General features: G+C 39.1%; 1 protein-coding gene and 1 long non-coding RNA gene across 6 annotated transcripts in view; one reads left to right on the top strand and one right to left on the bottom strand.

Annotated features, from left to right (window-relative positions):
* Window positions 1–24,713, top strand: part of LOC127371816 (calcium-dependent secretion activator 1) — a 225,450-nt gene that overhangs the window by 94,151 nt on the left and 106,586 nt on the right. For all 5 annotated transcript variants that reach the window (XR_007886457.1, XM_051414931.1, XM_051414932.1 and 2 more), the window contains exons 9-11: window positions 8,017–8,083; window positions 17,566–17,674; window positions 17,894–18,106. Coding sequence is in view for 4 of the 5 variants with exons in the window: in XM_051414931.1 (XP_051270891.1) it covers window positions 8,017–8,083; window positions 17,566–17,674; window positions 17,894–18,106 (389 nt within the window). In the remaining variant the exon portion in view is untranslated. The remainder of the gene's footprint in view (window positions 1–8,016; window positions 8,084–17,565; window positions 17,675–17,893; window positions 18,107–24,713) is intronic.
* LOC127371886 (uncharacterized) overlaps window positions 1–24,713 on the bottom strand; it is a 174,261-nt gene that overhangs the window by 91,597 nt on the left and 57,951 nt on the right. The gene's annotated exons all lie outside the window — the stretch shown is intronic.

The raw sequence follows: 24,713 nt of genomic DNA, 5'->3' as shown, positions 1-24,713 counted from the left end.
AATCAATTCATAACAAAAGTTATCTGAGCACCCTTTTGAAATAGAGCAGGTCTAGACTGAGCAAGCACTCAGGGACAGTGGCATGTAGTGATTATCTGGCATTTCGACATAATCGGTAAATGTCTGCGCTCATGAGGCCGATAAACAGAAAATGTCTGCAGCCTTGTACTGTAACTCTCATGCATCCTTTTGAAACCTGAATTTCCTTTAAAATAGAACAGAATGACCAGACCCCTGCTCTGGGTGGGCGGCTGTCAAAGAGGAGCGTCTTAAGCCTACTATTAAATGTGGAAAGAGTGTCTGTCTCCTGAACCACAACTGGAAGCTGGTTCCACAGGAGAGGAGCTTGGTAACTGAAGGCTCTGGCTCCTGTTCTACTTTTAGAGACTATAGGAACCACAAGTAGCCCAGCATTCAGAGAACGTAGTGTTCTAGTGGGGTAATAGGGTACTATGAGCTCTTTAAGATATGAAGGGGCCTGACCATGAAGACCTTTGTAGATGGGTTTTACAGGGAGCCACATTATCAGATTTTCAGTTTAACACATTATGGAGTTGTTTGTGCCATAATGGTTCTGTACACTAACCAAAAAGCCTTGAAGAATTTCATTTTCCATTTCAACTGTATACCTAGCAGCCATGACACCTTGGATGAGAAAACATTAAAGGAAGAGAAGGTTTTGAATGACAAGCAAACCTATTGATCAATAAGTAGCAATATAAATAAATACATACAAACACACACACACACACACACACACACAGACACGTAACATACAGTAATGTTAGCTAGCTTGGTTAGCTAGCTAGTTTTGCAAACAATAAAAGAGACATATTTGATGATAGATGATAAGAAACACACACTCTTTCACACAGTAGTCATGATTGACACACACACACACACACACACACAGTGCATACAGTGATGTCAGTGTGAGCTAACTTTAAAGTAGGCTAACTTGTTGATAGATGATAATAACACACACTCTTTCACACAGTAGTCATGAATGACACGCACACACATTTCTGAGGTAAAAAAGAAGACAATACTTACATGTATCAGATCTTGCTGTGTAAAATAATCTTCCTAAGGGGTGACACTTATGATATAGTCTGTGTGGTCCACAGAATACATACTCCTGACAGTCACAGTTGATAAGAATCAAAGATTCCCATGAAGTCCCATAAGAAATGAATGCGGATCATTTTTGACCCACTTATGGAAGTTTGGAGTAGTAATACAAAAAGTACAATTTCGAAAAATGTATAAAAGGTAAGTTAAAAATGTAAATGGCATTATATCAATAACATGTTTTTTGAGGAATACCTGGAATATGAAACGATAACAACTTTTCATTATAAAGATATTGAAAAAAACAACCTCCCCATTTTAACCCACTTATCATCCAGCGGGTTTAAACTAGTGTTCTTGGAAAATCTTGTGCGTGGAAAATCCAAAAATGTTAGGGTCAGACCAAAACTTCCTTAAGTACACTTATCAACCATAACATTGTGAGCAATGAACACTGTTTATCTGGTTATCATGGCTCCTGTCAGTGAGTGGGATATATCAGGCAGCAAGTGAACGTTTTGTCCTCAAAGTAGATGTTAGAAGCAGGAAAAATGGGCAGCGTGAGGATTTGAGCTGTGATGGCTAGACGACTGGGTCAGAGCATCTCCAAAACTGCAGCTCAAATCATCAAAAGTGCTCCAAGAAAGGAAAAGCGGTGAACCAGAGACAGGGTCATGGGGGGGCCATGGTTCATTGATACATGTGTGGAGCTATTTTAGCTCAAACTGCTGAAACAGTTAATGCTGGTTCTGATAGAAAGGTGTCAGAACACAGTGCATCACAGTTTGTTGGTATGGGGCTGCAGAACATTATAACCACCAGGGTGCCCAGGTGCTCACAATGTTATGGCTGAATGGTGTATGTCAGATACAGGCCTGCAGGTGGTGTCTTATCTGCTACCTTCAATCATCTGTGTGCATTATACTGGAGGTGCTTTACCCAAAAGATAATGTTTTGCTTCCCTCTTGTGGTTATACGTTGTTACTACACAGACCTTTCCCACTGCAGTAAAATATGGGACCTCTGCAACAGTTTATAGTGATAGACCCACAGCAGACCAATATAAAGCCATTTAGCCCAGTTGATGAGAAACTGATTTACATATTGAGGTAATAGTGGTGAGGGTGAAATAGAATCAAAGCAGCTACAGCACAGGTGAAACTAATAATATTAATGCAGGCTCTGTTCCATTCAGGTTTTCCAGAAATCCATCCCAGTCAGCCATCATGCACCAGGGACCTAATTTATTAAATGGACTCAAGATAAGTTTTGATCCACCATCAGTAATCAATACACACACATTATTCAACCATTAATCAAACCGTAGTCAACGTCAGTCAACCTTATCATACTTTAGTGTTTATGTAGCAGTTTGAAAAGCTAACTGCGCTGTCCAGGGAAAATATTACACCAGTCTCCCTTTAAGAAATATGACTTATGAACAATTCCCTACATGTCTGTAAGTGTGTCTTATAGCCACAGTCTTCTTGTCAATGCAGCATCAATATAATCCATAAAGAAAACCTATTTCCGCACACAGTTTCAAGATTTTCCACTAAAATACGAGCTGGTTGGTGGATCAGACATGCTGAATTAACACAGACTCATTACACTATTAATTCACCGTCTATCGTGTGTTTTTTGGTCCGTGGCTACTACTGAGTAAAGGGGGAAATCGCAGTTACTTAATTTTAGGTGAATTTGAGATTTATAGATCATAGGTGCCTAAGTTACAAAATGGGTCTCTTAGTACATGCATAAGCATGGTTTTTTATGCTCAGTATTTTTCATGAGTCGAACATAATCATTCATGAGTTCAAATAAAACTGGTCATGCTGAATGGGATGCAGTCATTATTTATTATTAAGTACTCAGCTGTGTTTTTGTGCCTGCTATGACAAGTCAATATACCTGCTGTGTCTGTTAGTTCATGTGGTTGACCTCATATAACAGATCTTTTCCACAGTAGATACTTTGACATGTGATAACATTACTGACTGCATTCCACTTACAGTAGGGTATGCATTTAGGTTCTGGTATTGTGCATGCTGACTGAATTTAATAGCTTACGGGGACGTTTGCTGAGGCCTGCTATACTATACGTATATATGTGCACTCCATTTACCATTTACTTGCTTACTACCTGGTGGTACATGGACATACATGTCAGTGCTGGTGTTGGGACAGACCTACAGTGTGACATCTTTAGACATTACTCAGGGTTAAAACAACCGCTGCTGTGTTTCTATAAACATTCAGGCTACCTAACCGTTTCAGCACCCCTGGACAAGTGCACTAACCAGATGATGGGATGGTCATATCTGCCTCAGACAAGTTTTCAGTTTCAGGCTCATTGTGGTGCTACATCATCTCTCTGCTACAGGGGCTCTGCCCTCCATTTATTTCTGTTCAACCAAATACAGATAATACATTATACATAAGATAAAATTGTTGATTGACAGAAAAATAATCACCAGTTATTTTGATAATCGTTAATTTTTTCATGCAAAAATGCTGTTTTCAACCTCTAAAATATGGAGATTTCTTGCTCTTCTCTGTTTTATATCACATTAAAGTGAACCTTTGGGCTTTGGGCTGACAAAACAAGACATTTAAAGACATCACCTTGGACTTTAAGAAACTGGGATGGACATTTGTCACTATTTTCTGACATTTTATAGACCAAACAATGAATCAATTCAACTAGTAAATAATTAGCAGTTTACTCTATAAATAATCATATCAAATAAATAACTGTCAGTTGAAGCCATAATTTCTGTCTTGTACTCTCAAAGTCCTCTGGGGTGCCGTTAGTATTGTTAGTGAGAGCAGTTAAATGTACTGTCTCTCTGGACAGCTTCGAGACACAGATTCTGTCTGGGTATATGATGTGTGCTTTGGTGGCCTCGTAAGTGTACGAGATTTTTCTGTTTATTTTACAGATTTCTTTTCAGTATTTTTTAAAATACATGGAAATATTAATAAAATTACAAAAATAGCCTGTGAACTTACATGTCAGATAAAAAAAACAGAAAATTTCTTTTTTTCACATTTCTTCGCAGATATTTACTGTTTATTTAATAGATTAAACGGTTAAATTCAAGTTTAATACTGTTAATACATTGCTAAAATTAGAAGAAGAAGAAGAAGATATACTAAGCCCCAATGGGGAAATTATTTTTTTCACTATGTGTTTTACACACACACACACACACACACACACACACACACACACACACACACACACACACACACACACACACACACACACACAGACTTGGCTTGAAATACAATCATGCACATGCCGGGCTTATAGATGGGCAGAAATGGTGGAATAATGGGCGCTCTGGGAGAGGTTAGGGGTTAGGTGCCTTGCACAGGAAGTGGAACTGGCACCTCTCCAGCTACCAGTCCACACTCTATACTGTGCTCTGAGCTCCTGCCGCGTGACAATTAACAGTAAAAAACAAACAAACACATATCTTGTATAATTATGGAAGTTTTTTTTTGTTTTGTTTGTTTATTGAGAATTAATGTTTTTTTATCAGTGTATAATTGTTGCTAAAATGTCAACATACAGCTTTCATCACCAACTTTTTTTATAACACATGGAAGAAAAGTACAGTGACAAATTCAATGCTGTACAATTCCTGTCCAAAGTTAAATTACAGGAGGATAATCTGTGATCAGGTTCCTCTGAAAAACAAATGCCAATCTGAGTGTGACAGCATTTTATAAGCACACTTTTTGCTTCAATGCATTGCTCTTCTATCTGTAGCTATGAGGAGCTGCTTGTCAGCCTTTCGCCCTCCCTCCCCTCCATATGCTTTCTTCTTTCTTTTGGGAGCCTTGGAGGAGGCTTCTGGGCTGCCCTGTAAGATGCCTCCCTTGTACCACAGCCCACTCTATGCACAGCACACAGGCAGGGCCCTCATGTGTCGCCTCATGGATGCCGGTTTATTTAGGACGACAGGCAGTAGCCGCTCTGGGAGGGACCGGGGGGAAAGGCACGCTGAAGCAGGCTGAGGTGGGCTAACCGGGGAGACCCCACAGCTTGGCTGGGAGCAGCAGAGGCAAATCAAACTGGGGTCCTCACCCTAAGATGTTCTTTTACAACAAAAGCCCTTTCCCAGTCCTTCTCCTTCTGTCATGTTTTCAGTCAAATCTCACAGAAAACTCAACACAACAAGCTGTGTTGTAGAATGTTGTGTAGAATACACATTTAAATTTGTAGAATATAATACTAAATATATGCTGTGTGTATATGTTATTCTGTTACTTTACCCACTCTACTTAACTGTTCAGAACTTAATTATGTTCCAAACAAAAAGACACATTGTGTCAATTGCCTTAAACTATTTAGGTTTCTTAACTCAAACAATTTAAGCATTAAAAATGTTTTGATTTGAGTACAAGTAACTCAAATATTTGTTAAGGTAAGTTGAAAAGAAAAAAGGTAATTTTATTGCAGAATTTCTCCAGACATATTTAACTTATTTAAATGTATCTGAAGAAAGTAAGACTAAATTAAATGCATCTTTTTTTTACACAAATGTTACATTTAAGTAGAATTTACTCAGGTCAGTTAGTTCCACTAAAGCAAATGATGACATTACCTGTCCAAACAGCTGATGTAAGATAAAAACAACTTACAGTTAATTGATTATCACAATAGTAGCCAATTCATTTTCTTGGGATCATCTAATTTAATTGTTACTGTTGTAATTAAGTTGTTAACTACTCTATGTGACTATAAACACATGTGATTATTAAGAATTAGTTGGATGCAGTATAATTTATAACAAAAAAAAACAAAAATTGAAAAATCCTAATCATTATAGCACAGTGGTGCTTACATTTTTATAATGATATAAAGTCAACTTAATAAAACAAGAACTGCTTCTTCCACCTGAAAAACGTTGCACGCCTCTGCTCCTCTTCTGCTGCATCCAGAATCAACTATTGTAACAGCATCTTGTATGGTACATCCTCCAAAGTCCTTAACAAACTACAGTACATCCAGAGGTTTGCAGTTCACCTGCTCACCCATCCTGTTACCAATTTAAAGTCCTTCTCCTCACTCACAAATATTATTATTATTTTATAATCATAAAAAACTAAAATTAACATTGAAACTAATACAAATTAAACTAAAACATTTTTTTAAACAATACAAACTAAACCAAAGTGAAAACAAAAGTTTAAAACAAAATAAAAATAACTAATGAAAAAGACAAAACTATAGTAACTCTGGTACAGTTTCATTTGTTGTATTCTGATACCATTGTTCACACTGAGGTGCATATATGAAAGTGGTTTTCAGAACTGAAAAAATCGAATTCAGTGCGATTTGTGCTGTTCACACTGTAATGAAATAAACAGATCACATATGAGAACAAAAATTTTACATAAAATCTTGTATAGTGTAATGTTTAATTAAAGATTATTACACATGTAGAAACTATGAAATTACTTACAAATACAGGTGGACACTGCTATAATACAAATAATTAGGCTTAAATTTACAGAAGAGTGTTGTGATTTATTTTTTCTTACTTTAATCTTAATTTTAGTGTAATTATCTGTGAAATTATAGTAATTATTTTAATTTTGATAAAAACTGTATTTTGACAGTTTACCAATGCTTATACATTGATACAAAAAATTTATTTAATGTTTTTGTTACAGATTAACAATTTAATCTATTAAATAAACCTTAAATATCTGCAAAAAAATAAAGATTTGCAACTGTATCTTTTTGTGTGAAAAAAGAAGAAATTCTTTAAATAAGCAGTAATTTTATTATTATTTACAGTTTACAGATTCACATTATTTAGCATTAGAGGTGTCCGCAGGCTATTTTTGTAATTTTATTAATATATCCATGTATTTAAAAGATACAGAAAAAAGACCCCCCAATACTTTTTTTTTTTTACAGTGTAGCTGACATATAATTTCTGACTGGAACCAAATAAAAAAAAGACCTCATATAGCAGTGCAGCCCTGCCTCCTAAGAATTACGTTTAAATTTAGTGATTTACAACAGCAAAGACATAAGGGTAATGCAGAGTGAATTAAGTTGTCTCTTTAATAATAGGGAAATGCTGTTAATTAACGTACCTGGAAAGTTGTAAAAAAATTTGATACTGAACCTACCAGTAAAATGTTCACTGACCACGTATTGGGCACCAAAATAGGCAATCTTGCAGTACTATCTGCTTGTAGTGACTACACCATTATTCAACTGACTTGAGACATAAGATTTTTTAATAACAATTGACCCAAACCACGATCTTTCCAAACGTTAACCAGAGTGCTTTTGTTGCAGGAGTCTGGACTTGAACCACAGACTGTGGTATGACAGTCCTGCACTGTGTGCACTCTCCCCTTCTCTTCCACCGGGTTATGTAAATGTAGTATGTGTATTTTTCTAAAATCGTGTTATATATATCTTATACAGCGGACATTTTGACCTCTCTTATACTTGTGTTACTGACAGAGTGAATGGTGGCTGCATTCCTTTTAAATGTTCCAGTTCCAGGGCTCTGGTACTGTGAACATGGCCTCATAGCTGCTTTACAGGTACACCCACATGGGGAAGTGGCATTGTTAGTGACGTTACTTAGATTTTTCTGCTATGAAAAGCACAAACTAAGACTCAAAGCACCAAATAAAGAACAGAACAATGAGATGTGAGTCTCTGGGGTTTTTGAAAAAATGTGATGTGTCTGGTTGCAGTTATGGCATTTAACCAGGAGAGGTTAGTAGATGCACTGCACTACCACTCTGTGTATCCATCCTGTAGATACAGCCTGGTGCATATCAGTGCAGTGCAGAAAGAAGATGAAACTTTGCCTTCACTTTGCAACAGCTGCACAATGAGAAGTTGTAAAAAACAATGTGAAGTGTTTTTGGCTCAATCAGTGTTTTTTTTTACTCTAACAGGTACCTTTGGGCCATCGGCAAAAACGTGTGGAAAAGATGGAAGAAAAGATTCTTTGTGCTGGTTCAGGTAAGCACTGATAATTTGATAGATTGCCATTGCCAATACTGTTGTTGCTGTATACCTGTTTGTCTGTCTCTCTCTCTGTCTCTCTCTCTCTCTCTCTCTCTCTCTCTCTCTCTCTCTCTCTCTCTCTCTCCCTCTCTCTCTCTCTCACCACAACTGGTCGAGACAGACGACCACCCACCTAGAGCCGAAGGATCTGTCCTAGGTTTAACAGGCAGTTTTTCCTTGCCCTTGTCTCCAAGTGCTTGCTCATGGTGGTACTGTTGGGTCTCTGTAAATAATGTTATAAAGAGTTCGGTCTAGACCTGCTCTATTTGAAAAGTGTCCTGAGATAACTTCTGTATGAATTGGCGCTATACAAATAAAATTGAATTGAATTGAATTGAAAATTTAATTGATAATGCAGTCTATATCACTGGGTTTTGTTTGGTTCCTACAAAATAAAAGTCAATCAGTGTACTGTAAAACAACAGTGGGTTAGGTGTTTATATGAGCGGTGTCAATCACTGACGTCTTTAGGTTGCCACTTTCATGAAAGGAAATATATTTTTATGAACTTTTATGAACTTTTATGAAGTCAGTGTCTGAGGATCTACAGATATATGGTGGAGATAGTTTGACATTTGTTTGATATCATTTTTATGAAGATAAAAGAAATAGTTTAAAATGTATCGTTGGTTTCTGAGCATACTTAACAACCATACTTGACCCAAATACAAGCTGCCATAGCTCTCATCCTCTGCCTTTGTTAACTCAGATATACATTTTGCAGAGATGATAAACAGAAAAATGTATATGCTACAATTTTAATTGTAAATTAATCATTAAAATCATTTTTTTCAAGCAAAAACACATAAATCCTCTGGTTCCAGCTGCCAGAATGTGCTGCTTTTTTTGTGTCTGTGAAAATATATTGAATATATTTGGGTTTTGGACTGCTGGTTCATAATGATAATAATAATAATAATAATAATAATAATAATAATAATAATCCCTGATGTGTTGAAGTTGTTTCAGATGATAGAGAACCTTTCTCTACAGAAAAGGTATATCTTCCATAGCAACATTAAAGGTCAACCAAGTGAAGCCAGAGTGACAATGTATGTATGCTTGTATGGCCAAGTACATATAGTAAGAGAACCAAGTACAGAGGTTCAATCAAGTCTGTTAAATTGGCCATTGCTTTCGTTTAGAACTACAGAAGAGACATATCTATGACTGTACAGGTTTTATATCTTGATCATTAAAGACTGGAGAATGTACATCAGTGATGAACTGCTTGCATTAATCATCAGTTTGGAGCTTGCCGTCTTTGGTGTCAACATACTTTCAAAAACCCCATGATCAAACTGAAGTGAGTGCACGATGGGCTCCGGATCTGATCTGATCACACCTGAGAACCAAACCGTTAGCAGCCTTCCACAGCAGCTCTGCTTTATGGCTATAATATTTTCCCCGGCCACATGTTGTGTGTGCAGCCAGAAAGAGAGATGCAGCCAAGCTGTCTTCCCTCGGCTGTCAGAGGAATGATGGAGAGGCCAAGCAGGCTTTTGTCAGGAGATGGGGTGGCGGGGGTGTGTGTGGTGTGTGTATGTGTGTGTGTGTGTGAGGAGGGTTGTAGCGGCCATTTCCTGGTGGCTCTGCATTGGGAGGTGGGCAGCAGGAGGGGTGGAGGGTGGAAGGCGGCGGTGGTGGTGGTGGGGGGGGCAGCTTGTCTCTTGTGCGTTGCAGAGGATATGTCTCAGAGCTACAAGTTGACAGGGGATTGACAAAGTGGAGTGAACACTAGCTGGCCTAACACTTGCAGCTAGAAAAGCCTGAGCGCCGCCAACTTGAAGCCTCTCACTTGCTTCCAGCTAAATATATAGCAAGTGACAAACACTGGTCAATAGACTGCGCACTCGTGTGTGTGTGTGTGTGTGTGTGTGTGTGTGTGTGTGTGTGTGTGTGTTTGTTTTTATGTCTGTCTGTTGATGTGCATGGATGTTTGTCTTTAGGAGCACAGACACTATGGTTATTGCTGTGTGTGTTTGAGTGCACATGTACTTTTTGTTGCTGTTTTAGAGATGTTGCATTTTTTGCTCATGCAAAGGAAGCAAATCCTGACTGTTGGCATTTTTTTGTACCCATTTCTGTCTTTGCCATTACGTAGTTCAATTTGGACCTGTTTAAAATATTCATTGAGTCTGGTTCATCCTTTCGGTTGCAAAATATGATATAATAGCATCATATTAAAATTTTAAAACTAAAATTCTGAGTATTTCAGTTGTTAAAGAGAGCAGTTGCAGGTTCATATTTTAACCAGGGTCTCACATCAAAACGATTTGATGACGTTGCAAAGTATCGCGATTAATCATTCTCATTTCTACCGGGAGCCCAATGATCCACAGAGGTCTCCTCTTCTCCGAAACAAACAGACCCGCTGATTAAAACCACTAAACACACTGAATAAAGCAGTTCCACCTTAAAAATCACTGCTTCTCCCACACTGTTGGACAGACAAAGGACGTCCACGAGGGGCTGCGAGCCGAGCGGCTGCTAACGTTAACTCAGCTTGTTTCTCTGATAACTTAACATACAGATGTCCGATGACTAAAATCCTTCATCCGGTTCAAATCTAGAGTTAAAAAGCACCAAGATCTAAACAGTGGATGGTAACAATGTGGCTTCAGACTGGATCAACAGTCAATGTATGACAGCTTCTGGCAGACAACCACAACGCTGATGCAGACACAAAGGGGATATGACGCCATTGAGAGGCGACCAGTGAAACGCAGCGTTACCTGAATAAAATTAACAACTCAGCTACAAATAGAACATTGAGCTAGAGTTTATAGATATTTTAATGTGGAGATGTAGCTTCAATACAGGTCTTACATGCCATTAAGTACACTAAAGAAATGAAGTAATCACATTGTGTGCAATTCGAATCTAAGAGTTGAGGGCCAAAATCCACAACATGTACAAAAGTGCATTCCTGAGTTGAACAATTTTTGTACAGAACAGTGCATTTTGTACCCCGTCTGTTACAATAGAAATACTAGTATGGAGAGGAAAATGAAACACCTTTATAGTCACTTATCACAGCTGACATGTTACTTTCCTCAAAACGTTTTGGTAAAGACATCTGGCTCAACAGTTTTTGTATATCAGGTAAGTAAGGAATCGTTACAGGCAGTGCTCTAGTATCTGTAGTGCTTTAAAGTCATGGCCATAATCCAAAATATACCGATTGAACTGATAACATAGAAAATTTTAAGTAACACTAACTAACAATTTTTAAGTTAAATTAACTTATGAGGATTGACTGTCTAATAAAATGTACAAATATATATTTATACTACTTTTCTATTACTACTTCTATTTTTAAATATGTTTTCCAATTTGAACATTTAGCCATCTAATACATATTTTACAATTTGTTACCACATCTCTGGTTCTTGATAGCCCTGAATATTAAAGAGCATGCCTCACATTTGCAATTTAAAGTGTGGCTGAAACATAGGTACAATGAGTTCATTTAATAGAGTTATTTGTGTAGCCTCAGGTGGAGGGCGCTGTGTAAAAAAGGCCTACATACAGAAAAAGCCTATAGCCTAGCATAATATACAGCAGCATCATGCTAGAAGTGAATGTGCAAAATGTTTTTAGCTTTAAAATCTTAGTGCAAACAACATATTTTGGACTGAATTAGGAGCTGAAATAGGATGACACTTTCTCCTCACTTCTTTTTCCCACTGTTTATCAACTTCCTCACCCCCCCTCCTCCATTTCTCTCTTTCCCTCCACATCTTCTACTTCCACCTCATTCCCCATCCTCCTCCTCTCTCTCTTCTTCCTGTTGTTTATCACTTGCATGTCATCTCTTCCTTTTTCATGCTCCACTCTTCCTCTGTCCTTAAATCACCTCCTCATCCCCCCATCTCCATCAGTTCATAATCAGCACAGTGGTTGTGGTCTGAGTCACCCCTCCTTTGAGACTCCCAGGCAGATTACAGATCAACTAAACTCTGCATGTTCATGGTGGACCTAATTTAATTGCACATATGTCCACATCTGTCTTTTGATTTACTTCAGTTTTCTTCAATTCAGTTCAGTTCAGTTCAGTGCACTTTAATTTGATTTACATCAATTCATTTGAATTAACTTAAATTCAGCTAAGTTCCCTGTACTTATGTTAATTCATTGTATTTCAGTTACCTTTGATTCAATGCATTTGAATTGCATTTATTAAGTTCAATTCAGTTTGATTCCAGCAAACTTGATTTCAGTTCAGTTCAGTTAATTTAATTTAAACTCACTTCAATTCAGTTTAATTCAATTTAATTTCCAGTTTAGTAGTGGAAAGAGTACTGAAAATCTATACTTAAGTAGTGTTACATTACTGAAATATTACTCAGCTACAAGCAACTGGTGTAAAAGTACAACATATTTTCTCAAAAACTACTCAAAGTATTAGTTACTTTTTAACTACTGATGCTAAAAGTTGAGTGTGTAGAATTTAGAGGCATCCAGCAATGTAGCTGCAACTCCTTCGCTTCACCCTCCCACCCTACAATGAGCGGGAAACACAGGAAACAAATGCCTAGAAACATGGAAGGCAACCCACAGCATCTGTACATAAATACGGCTCCTTGTAAGACAAACAATTCCCGAATTTAGATGATTATACACTATTGAAAACATACCTATCAATATTATATTCCATTTCTGCCAATGTTACACACTGGAACAAAGATCAGAGAATTAGTTACTCTTCAACCGATTAATGCATTATCAATAGCAGGCAGGGGAAATCCATGTAGCAAATATCGACTTTCAAGCTATGAAAGGATCAAACTATGACATTTTGTAAACTAAAATTTTTTTTGAACCTGCATAGAAGTCCTGTAATTACTATACATTTCTCCCAACGCACTGCAAACAAACAGGCAGGAAAAAATGGAACAGACACCAAAACTATATCACTGCAGATCGTAAGTCGGCACCAACTCTTTTTCCAGTGTGTGTCCCTGTGTGTGTCCCTGGTGGCAAAATGCAAAGGTTAACTCAAATGTGGGCCTTTAATATAAGAAATATTACATAATGTTCAAAAGAAAAATAGCAGTATATGTATATATATGTTGGTTCTTAATGGTTCTAATAAAAACCCCAAGTCATGGTTTGGATTGAAATTTTTGCTTTTGGCTTCTGAAGTTTGTTTGTGAACACACATGCCACATCCAGCAAATCATCTCCAGTATTAATGTCCATGTGTTTCCTGTAATGATGTGACTATAAATGACTGCAGCATTCCCCTCCACTCTATCCTCCAATCTCATGCCTCATCACTGTCTCTCCCTCCTCTCTGCTGACTGACAGCTCAGAGAGAGAGAGAGTAAGCTGGCGTTTTGGGGTATGGATGGGAGGGGGTGGGGTGGATGGGTTGGTAGTTTAGACTCTGATTTGCCGTTGTGGTGTCCTGGAGGCCAGGGAACTGCTGGAGAGTCCGTCCGGTTCCCTCCATCCTTTACTTGGCCTCAGGTCTCATCAGTGTTGTCGTGGGGAATCTCATTTGTCACACACACACACACACACACACACACACACACACACACACACACACACAGAGAATGCAGCTGCAGCTAGAGTGAGAGCTGCCACTTGCAGCAGCAGAGGTGGCGACAGCAGTGGATTGGCCGGGCCTGGTTATTTGTGACGACAGGCTGGTATGACTGGCAGCTACAGTAGCAGCAGAGAATCACTACACTTCCTGTTACCAGCACAGGGAGCAGTGACACGACCACAACCACTAAACTAAACCAGGGTTACACTGATATATGGGTCAGTACTGGCCTTTTATTGCTAGCTTTTACTGCTAGCATCCAGTGGAGGTTACAGTACAACCACACAAGAGTGTCGGATTGGAACCAACAACTTACTGTGCTTTAGACAGCCTCTGGGTCAGTGAAGTAACTTCAACCTGCATTCTTTCTTATTCAATTTTATTTGTATAGCGCCAAATCATCAGAAGTTATCTCAGGACACTTTTCAAATAGAGCAGGTCTAGACCGAACTCTTTATAACATTATTTACAGAGACCCAACAGTACCACCATGAGCAAGACCTTGGCGACAAGGGCAAGGAAAAACTTCCTGTTAAAAGGCAGAAACCTAGGACAGATCCTCCGGCTCTAGGTGGGTGGTCGTCTGCCTCGACCAGTTCGGTGAGAGAGAGAGAGAGAGAGAGAGAGAGAGAGAGAGAGAGAGAGGAAGAGAGACAAAGGTGCACAGCAACAACAGTAGCAACAACTACATTTCAGTCAGACAACTCACGTTTGAAATGTTTATTAAAGCAGTATAACATGTTTATGTCTACATAGAGATATTGGGGAGTGATGCGCAAATACCTTAACCCCTAGCCGGAGCCTACAGGTGGATGCTGGGGTGGTGGTGGGGCTTACAGTGCAGCAGGCAGCAATAGCTTGCAAGGCAACAGCAGCATTGACAAAGCAGAGGGAGAGCTGGGAAATTTTGCAGCTTAAATAGACCGCCAGATTAGAAGGGTGCGCTTGGTTAGTGATTATGGATTTTAATATTTTGTTTGCTTAATTTTTTTTGCTTCTTTATTTTTTTTATTAATTGTATTTTTTTTTTTTTTTTATAATAAAAAAAAAGAGAAATTTAGGAGAAAAAAAAAAAAAGGGGGGGGAGGATAAGGAGTTATTATAATAATTTTTATTTTTTTTTTAATTAATAATTTTATAAAAAAAATAATAATAATAATAATATTAATATAAAGAAAAAGGGGGGGGGGGGGGGCCCAAGAGAAACGAAGAGAAGGGGGAGAAAAAAAAAAAAAAACGGAAGGGGGGTTGGAAAAAATTTAAAGGGGGGGAGGAAGGGGGGGAAAAAGAGAGAGAGGGGGGGAGGGGGGGTGGGAGAAAGAAAAAAAAAACCCCCAAAAACTAAAATAAAAAAAAAAAGGTTTTCCCCTCCCAACCAAAAATATTTTTTTTAAAAGTTTTTTACTTTTTTTGGGTGGGGTGTCTCCCCCCAAAAAAAAGGGAAGGGTTCAAAGGGGGGGGGGGTGGGAAAGGAGGTGCTCCTTTTTTTTTTTTTAGAATAAGGAACCAAAGACCCACATTAGAGAACGTAGTGTTCGAGAGGGGTAATAGGGTACTATGAGCTCTTTAAGATATGAAGGGGCCTGACCATGAAGAGCTTTGTAGGTGAGGAGGAGTTGATACTGTGAATTCCAATTAAAGCTATAGCTATTTTGGTTAAAGTTAGCAGTAACATGCAATATTCAACTGGAGAGTTTCAAAATAAAGCTTGCATGGTTAAATGTTCACACTTTGGTCCCATCGTTGTTGTCATTGTTGTCATCATCTTCTTCATGTTCATCATCATCAGTCACTACTATTAGTGTAGTTGTTGCTACTGTTGTTGCTGTGCACCTCTATCTGTCTGTCTGTCTGTCTGTCTGTCTGTCTGTCTGTCTGTCTGTCTCTCTCTCTCTCTCTCTCTCTCTCTCTCTCTCTCTGTCTATATAATGTTATAAGGAGTTCGGTCTCAACCTGCTCTATTTGAAAAGTGTCCTGAGATAACTCCTGTTATGAATTGGCACTGTACAAATAAAATTGAATTGAATTGAATTGAATTGAACTGCAATTGTCTCTGATGAAGCAAAAAATAGAATCTCTCTGATCTGAACCATTTATTCCATATGACATGAGAATGGAATAAGCCTCTGTGGCTCATTCACAGCAGGGTGTCAAGCGGTTCTTTCATTTTGATTAGAATACACATTTGCATTTGTATATAAAAAGGTTGGCTGTATATTCTCATGCACACACACACACACACACACACACACACACACACACACACACACACACACACACACACACTACTCATTATTGCTGGTCATGAACACACTTATTTACTTCCATTATCCATGCTACATTCAGCAACACCCCTTCAACTTAACCTTCTAATTCAGCCACTTCACTTTATTGTAATGTGATTATCACATCACACATGCACACACAATTAGTCCATTAAGTAACACAGATGTCTCTCGCCCCTCTCTCTCCTATACTGTGCAAGCTTCTGTTTGTTTTCTACTTGGCTGATACTTCTCAGTTTGAAGGGATTGTTGTCTTCTTCTTAGGAACATCGAGGTTGTCCTGAGTGGCCAAATCTTGAAAGTCATGAAACTCCCATCAGCCTCGGCTGCAGTTTGTGTTAAACATCAGCACTTTAGCACTGTCATTGTGAGCGTGTTAGCGTGCTGATGTTATGGCTGTGTGTCAAACAAAGACAAGTGAAGTAAATGTTTTTTTACCGTCCTCAACATGTTGAAAAATGTTTACGATAAATCCCAACATGAAATGTAATTTTATATAATTTCAACATTTCAAAGTGCTTAGATGAAGTTATGCTGAAGATTTGAGATATGCCTGTTTTGGAATCAAGTCCTGCCATGTTGTTTCTGCCCCATGGAGGGAGGTTGAATGTGCATAATAAGCATCTGAGTGCTGTATGCATAGTATGCCTCTATCTGATATTTGTGGAGGTATGCATGTAGGTGGACCTTATTACTGGACTATGACTGCTGCAGGTACCTGACTTTTTCTTTTGTTTTCAGAAGATTTGGTTTATTGATTTGCTGTTATTGATTGCATTTAGGAGGATCTATTGGCAGGAACTGAATAATATTCATTAGTGTATAATCACCTTAAAATAAGAACAAGAATGAGACATTTTTATCTAAAGATGCTGCAGGTCGCCTTCCATGGAAACTGACATGTTGAACCACCATGTTTCTACAGTAGCCCAGAACGGACAAACCATATACTGGCTATGGAGTTTCATATTTTAGATGCAATCTGCATAAATCAATTTATATTTTTCATAATTGTGTGTGAAAGTGAATAACTCTAAATGCATTGCCACCCTCCACTTTTGTCTGTCACTGGCACATGGCATTATATCATCATGTGGTAATATTTGTTTTTGTTTGCTTGTTTCTAATTGATGTAATATGTAGTAGATTCTGGTGGTTGACTGATATGGGTTTCTCAATGGTCAATGCCAATACCAATATTTGGCGGACGAAATATAATGATGATATCAAAACAAAGTAATGTATAATTTCACTGTGTGAATGTGTGTGAAAGGGTGAATGTGGTATGTAGTGTAAAAGCACTACACGGAAGAGTAGAAAGGCGCTATACAAGTACAGGTCCATTTACCATTCATCATATTTAATACTAACCAATAAAGGTTTTAGATTAGATATGCTGTCAAGCAGAAAAATACATAAAAAAGCCCCAAAAAAAAAGGATACTGAGGGAATTCAGACAAACATTCAGCATTGAGGAATTGGTGGTGTAGTTAACGGTGGACTTCCCAGCGTATGAAAGCACACAGTAATTAATGTAGTATTCCCTTCTGAGCTGGCTGATGAGTGACCATTTCACCTCTCTGTCATTGGTGCAGGTGAGTCAGTACACCTTTGCCATGTGCAGCTACAGAGAGAAAAAGGCAGAGCCTGTGGAGCTCCTCCAGCTGGACGGCTACACTGTGGACTACACTGACCCGCAGCCAGGTAACAGCAGCCGTGCCTCACAGCTGTGCACTGCATGGCAACAAGCTAAGCTGAGGAAGGACAAGCGTCACAATTTGAAATGCATATTTGCTCTTAAAGCCCCTGCACACACTTGTCGTCTATGTTGTGTACCTATACAAACGTTAGATCCTGTTAACACATAAATCGTGTAAAATAAAATAAATCGTAGAACGTGTTCTTCTTCTGCCCCTCTCTCAGGTCTGGACGGCGGTCGGACGTTCTTTAACGCTGTGAAGGAGGGCGATACTGTGATCTTTGCCAGCGATGATGAGCAGGACCGGATCCTGTGGGTACAGGCCATGTACCGAGCTACCGGCCAGTCACACAAGCCAGTTCCTCCCACTCAAGTCCAGAAACTCAACTCGAGGGGGGGCACGGCGCCACAGCTCGATGCACCCATATCACAGTTCTGTAAGTTTTCAACTCTCAGATCCTCATTTGTTGTTTAACTCTCAAATGCTTATAGAATATTTATACATCAAAGAATATTTGAACATGCATTTATATAATTGTTACATTTTCAGCAGCTAATGTAAAGGCCCCAGGCCACAACTATGCAGCCCAAGACACCTTGAAATGACGAAGCTATGAATAAGATAGTTCAATTCAATTCAATTTTTATTATTTGTATAGCGCCAATTCATAACAGAAGTTATCTCAGGACACTTTTCAAATAGAGCAGGTCCAGACCGAACTCTTTAAAACATTAATTACAGAGACCCAACAGTCCCACCATGAGCAAGACCTTGGTGACAAGGACAAGGAAAAGCTTCCTTTTAAAAGGCAGAAACCTAGGACAGATCCTTCGGCTCTAGGTGGGTGGTCGTCTGTCTCGACCAGTTGGGGTGAGAGAGAGAGAGAGAGACAGAGACAGACAGACAGACAGACAGAGTGCACAGCAACAACAGTAGCAACAACTACAGTCAAGCAGGACCATGGCAGGAGGCTCCACCAGGATCCATGAGAACCTGTGAGACGAGAAAGCGCAAGAACTCCGGGGAAGAAGTGGAGTTAGTAACATGCATTAATGGAACATGAATGAGTGCAGAAAGAGAGAGGAAGAGAGGAGCTCAGTGCACCATGGGAAATCCCCCGATAGTCTAGGCCTATAGCAGCATAACTAAGGGATGGTTCAGGACTCACCTGATCCAGCCCTAACTATAAGCTTTATCAAAGAGGAATGTCTTAAGCCTACTCTTGAATGTGGTGAGGGTGTCTGCCTCCTGAACCACAACTGGAAGCTGGTTCCACAGGAGAGGAGCTTGGTAACTGAAGGCTCTGGCTCCTGTTCTACTTTTAGAGACTATAGTAACCACAAGTAGCCCAGCATTCAGAGAACGTAGTGTTCTAGTGGGGTAATAGGGTACTATGAGCTCTATAAGATATGAAGGGGCCTGACCATGAAGAGCTTTATAGGTGAGGAGGAGGATTTTAAATTCTATTCTACATTTTACAGGGAGCCAGTGCAGAGAAGCTAGTACAGGAGAGATGTGATCTCTTCTCCTAGTTCCTGTCAGTACTCGTGCTGCAGTGTTCTGAATTGATTCGACTGAATGGACTTATTGGGGCAGCCTGATAATAAGGAACTGCAGTAATCCAGCCTAGAAGTAACAAATGCATGGATTACTTTTTCTGCATCTGTCTGTGACACGATGTGTCTAATTTTTGTAATATTACGTAGATGAAAGAAGGCAGTCCTGGAGGTCTGCTTATTTGCGATGTACTTTGACCTCACCGCCACATGGTCACATGGTTCATGTAGCTCCCCACAGTTCCAAACAAATTCATGCTGGTTTAATATCTCTGCATAATGGGGTCTATAAACAGTATTTATACTAAATAAATTGGGAATGACTGGAAAGCTGAGACACATACTGCATGCCACCCCTGCATAAGTTAGTGTCCCGCTTGTGCCAACCCAGTCAATAAAGTCTGGAAACGCTCCTGGTCCTCATGAGGATTATTGGTCCCGACAAGTCAGTGTTTATATCAGAAAAGGTTGCCAGTTGGGCTAGTTATTCAAATGTCCTTTATTACTTATTACTTGTTACTATTTTCAAAAGTATTGCCATTATTTTACTTTATTATTCCTTGCCAACAGTAATTAGTTACTCTACTAGTTATATTACTTTTCTGCTACTCCCCACGAAATTGGTAATTGTAAACCTCCCTAAAATTCAGACTTACGAAGATTAAAATCCAGTTTTATTTGTTAAAATGAAAGAAAGAACTAGTATGATACTGTAATATTATTACTAGTAATGAGTTACTGACCACAATGCCAATAGGTAACAAAAAACGAACACACGCATTGTGGTTGAAATCAAAAGAATTCCGCACTCTTCTTTACCTATGACCATTTTTTAACACAATCGTAACTAAGTATTCATTCGATTCACATGTTGTCACTGTAGCTTTGTGCCGCCATCTTTACGACCGACTCGGGCCGATCGCGCCATAGACAGTATTGTTCTCCACACTTTTTTTTTTGTGTGAGAGCTCAAAGACCAGTTGCACATTTTGATTTGTTATTTGTTATCATGTAGCATGTGTGGGAAAAAAAGTTTGGGAACCGCTGCTCTAGCAGAAAGCTGAAGTGCTCACTAGCAGCACTGACATCAACAATGATCAGAGTAATCCACCACAAACTGTTCCCATACAGTCACAATCGCTTGTTTCCCTTCCCCTCATGTTCTTTCAATCAGTATAAACCATGGACTGTATAAATCGGTATAATCACATCTGACATTAAAGAACATTATCCAGATTAATGACAGCTAGCTGTGAGCTAAGTGACACTAAGATGAGTGGTAGCTTGCTAGCTGTTAGCCACTTAGCTAGAATTGGGAGTAACGGCGTTTAAGTATAACGGCGTTACTAACGTAACGGAGTAATCTAATTAATTACTTCTCCCATCGTTGCAACGCCGTTACCGTTACTGAGAATGTAAAGTGGCGCGTTACTTGCGTTCCTACAGTGTGGTTGAATGAAGCGCGGCGGTATCAGGCTTTCTGACAGACACACATCAGCTGCCGGGAGAGGGCAGGGTGGGAGGATGATTGGCTGGGTGGGAGGATGCCCTGCTCACGCTGTCTCACTGCACGCTGTCTCACTGCGCGCTGTCTCACTGCACGGTAACTACAACTATAAACACAAGACAGACAATGGCGACGAGCGAGCCAGCGAAATTCAAAGGTAGCGTTTTCAAACTGGAATACCGACACTACTTCTCGCTTACTGATTATAAAGGCAAGAATGTTCATGTAACAGGCACTGTGCCCAGGAAAAAATACTTTATCCATGTCTGCCTCAAGTATATAACTATAACTAATTACTTTTCTTTAAGTAAGATGCCCAACACTGCTTAGCTAACAACTCGCTACCTAGTCAGAGTAAACTACCACCAAAATACAGTTTAATTTTTTTTATATAATAAGTTTTTCCCATGATTAAATATAAATCCTTGGTGGCCAGGTGCAGCACTTTAACGTCTTTCACCCATCCAGCCACAGCATACTGATAAGCATCGGTACTCTTGAAGGCCTTCAAGCTATCCCCACTGTACGGGGGGGGGGTTATGCACAAGATAAATGTATATATCATGGAAAGCCAATTGGGGCAAGCCTGGGGCAGATAATAAGGGACAAAAGAAAACTGGGGGTAACAAATAAGGATCGGAGCCTAAAATTGAAATTTTCTCCAGATATCTCTCTCTCTCTCTCTCTCTCTCTCTCTCTCTCTCTCTCTCTCTCTCTCATTCAAACGGGCAGTGTGGGCGGCCGTACTGGGCGAGATCGGTCGTCAATATGGCGGCGTTCTATTTGATAGTGACGTAGGTGGCATCTATGAATTGCTCACTTTATCAAAAAATCTGAAAAAAATAACTGAAGATAAACTTGAATGCCAATAACTGCAATTCATTTGAGTTTAATGTAGGCCTGACATCTGGTTATGGTAGCTAGCAAGTGTTATGTTAGCTAACTGCAAAAATAATCTAAGTAGCTAATTATTTAATGATAAACATTAACTAAAGCTTACAGCTAACTACAGGTCACATAAAATACCACTATTGATGAGATTCATGAGGTCAGCAAATGTGTGTCATTTGATTGACATCTTCCTGCATCTCCTGCTTCGTTGAATCTATTAGGTCGGGACAAATTACACCTTCATTTTTATTGAAGATTGAGTTTGTGATGTAATAAATTCCCATCAAAGCTCCAGCCCAACTTCAAAACAGCAAGAATAACTGAAAACACCAGTGTGGGTGTTCACAGGCTTTAAAATGTAAAAAAAAATAAATTTACTAGCAGTGCCTGAAATGGGCTGTTACTTTTGTTGTCCACATACTTCTCATTGAGCACCACCACCACTATGGCTGGTGAGCATGGCCGTAACCACAACTGAGGTCATTGGTATTTTTTCCAAGGGGTATACAATAAAAGTCATAATAATTAAATATAATTGAATAATTGTCTAAAAGTAGCTACTTTGGCTGCCTCAGTGTATATATACTGTAGATAATGACAGCAATCCATGAACAAATCTAGAATATAAAGCCGTTTCAGCACTTCTTTTTATAGCTCACAGCTTCTTGTTCTTCCTTGTTGTGCTCAGTGTCTCACTGTCTCTTACTGTACAGTTGTCCTTGCCACATGTTTGACATACTGTATCAATGATGTCCTAACTTTGTCTTCTTGCTGGTCATGTACTCTACATGTTTTCAACTGTTACTGGTATTCTTTCTCTGTGTGCTGCTTCGCTCTTTGTTGTAGGACTGCTGTAGTGTTAAAGTGCTGGTGGCTTTGCTGTGTGTCTTTATGTTTCTCTGTTTGTTCCTTCTTCCTTTTCTTCTGTCTTCCTTCTTCTACTAAACCCTGACCCTGCTATCTTGTAGCCGGATTAAAGGGTAAGTGCTTTCCTCCCCTTTTCTTTCTCTCTCCTCCTTTTGTTGTCCATTGCTCTTCCTCTTTTAATAACTTTCTGTCATCTCTTTTGGAGGACAGAAATACAATGCATACTAACTTCTTGCATGCATGCAGAAATGGTTTGCTTTGGCTGTGCTTCTGTCTGCCTATAAGCCACGTGTGCAACAGGGATTTTTTTCATGAGGACATTATCTTTGTAATTGCTGCATAGCTATAGCATGTCTACTTCTTTGTCTATATCACTGCCATTTGAAAAATTCTACACAAGTCAGCCTCATTTAGGATGAGACTACCATTTTGCAAAAGTGTTGTATTTTTGGGATGTTTTTGATTGCATAAAAAAATCAGATTTGGATAAGAATCATTTTGGATAATTATTATTATGTGTATTAATTAATTAATTAATTAATTAATTTTAATCAATTTAAATGTTGTTCTCACATATATAGCAGAATATAAAGGACCAGTGCGTAGGATTTAGTGGCATCTAGCAGTGAAGTTGCAGTTTGCCGCAAACTGAACACCACTGGGAGAATTATCTTAACTTATCTTAACTCTCGTCCTTTTAAGAGGCAGAAACCTCGGACAGATCCTGGCTCTAGGTGCCTCGACCAGTTGGGGTGAGAGAGAGCGAGAGAGAGAGAGAGAGAGAGAGAGAGAGAGAGAGAGACTCAGAGAGAAACAGAGAGAGAGAGAGAGAGAGAGAGACAGAAAGAGAGAGAGAACAGAGGTAACGACAGAAGCAAAGAGACAGATAAAGGTGCACAGCAACAACAGTAGCAACAACTAGACTAATAGTAGTGACTGATGATGATGATGATGATGAACATGAAGAAGATGATGATGACGATGACAACAACACTGGATTTTATGGCTGTTTTCACATTATATTCAAAACTGTACAGTGAAACCAAATAGTGAACATAATAACTGCAAGAAGTTTGTGTAAAACGACCAATTTGGAGTGGATTTTTATACAATTTACAATCTATATTACAACAAAATACTGAGATATAGCCCAACTGTGTATATTTTTTAAGTTTTCTTACACGCCTTAAAATCAAGAAGGCCTTGTGACCCTCTGTGAAGCTTTGGCGACCCCCGAGTTAGGAACCACTGCTCCAAAATAGCTTTCACTAACGACGACCACGCCATCGAATGTATGAAATAAGAAAAGTTTAATGTACATAATAAACGAATGTGAACCTATGTGGTATACTGAAGGATGAGGGGAGGGGGTTGAGGGATGAAGGGATGAGGGATGAATGGATGAGAGGTAGGGGTCGAGGGTTCACGGATGAGGGTAGGTTCGAGGATTTAGGTATTAGTGATGAGGGTAGGGTCGAGGGTTGAGGGTTGAAGGATGAGTGATGAAGGATGAGGGATGAGGGTAGGGTCGAGGATTGAGGATATCTCGTTCATACTCCCCTCCACTAGTTATAATACGTCATGCTTCAATGCAAAATGTTCGAGGAAGTCCCATCCAAACTGTTGGGTGAGAAACCGGAAATAGTGTGCCACGGCGCTATTTATGCTGAAGCGGTATTGCTGGATTTAGGAGTTACTGAGACGAAATAAACGAAAATGACAAGCAAAAAGGGTTAGGGTTAAAAAAAAAAATAAATGCCTACTGTTTACATGAGTTTTGTGGTGTTGTAATAGTTCTAGTATACGACTGTTGGCTTACAATTTACTTTTTCCCTGTTCATTTGATATGTGGACTACATATCAAATGGATGGAGGGGGGTGAATCTGATTAAATAAATTCAACTCTCTTTCAAAATATCAGGTATTTCATGGAAATTACAAAATCCAATATGGCCGCCGCCATATGACGTCACAGTATGCAAATTAGATGGGGAAATTTACTTCCTAGATAAACTTTAGGTCATTCTCAATATTTGTCTCATTTACACTTTGTCTCTATCTCAAACCACTTTCAAGCCAGAGCCTTCTGAAATTTAGATGTCAAAATCTAGTATTTTTCAAAATAAAACCCAGCGCCTAAAGGGTAAACAGGGAAAGAGAGGAGATCCTGGAACAAAGGGAGGACCGGGTCCTGATGGGCCAAAACGAGAGATGGTAAGTTC

This window comes from Dicentrarchus labrax, unplaced genomic scaffold (assembly GCF_905237075.1).
Source record: "Dicentrarchus labrax unplaced genomic scaffold, dlabrax2021, whole genome shotgun sequence".
NCBI classification, from domain to species: domain Eukaryota; kingdom Metazoa; phylum Chordata; class Actinopteri; family Moronidae; genus Dicentrarchus; species Dicentrarchus labrax.
The sequence above is the reverse complement of the archived record's forward strand: the minus strand, read 5'-3'. Positions and strand labels throughout refer to the sequence as shown.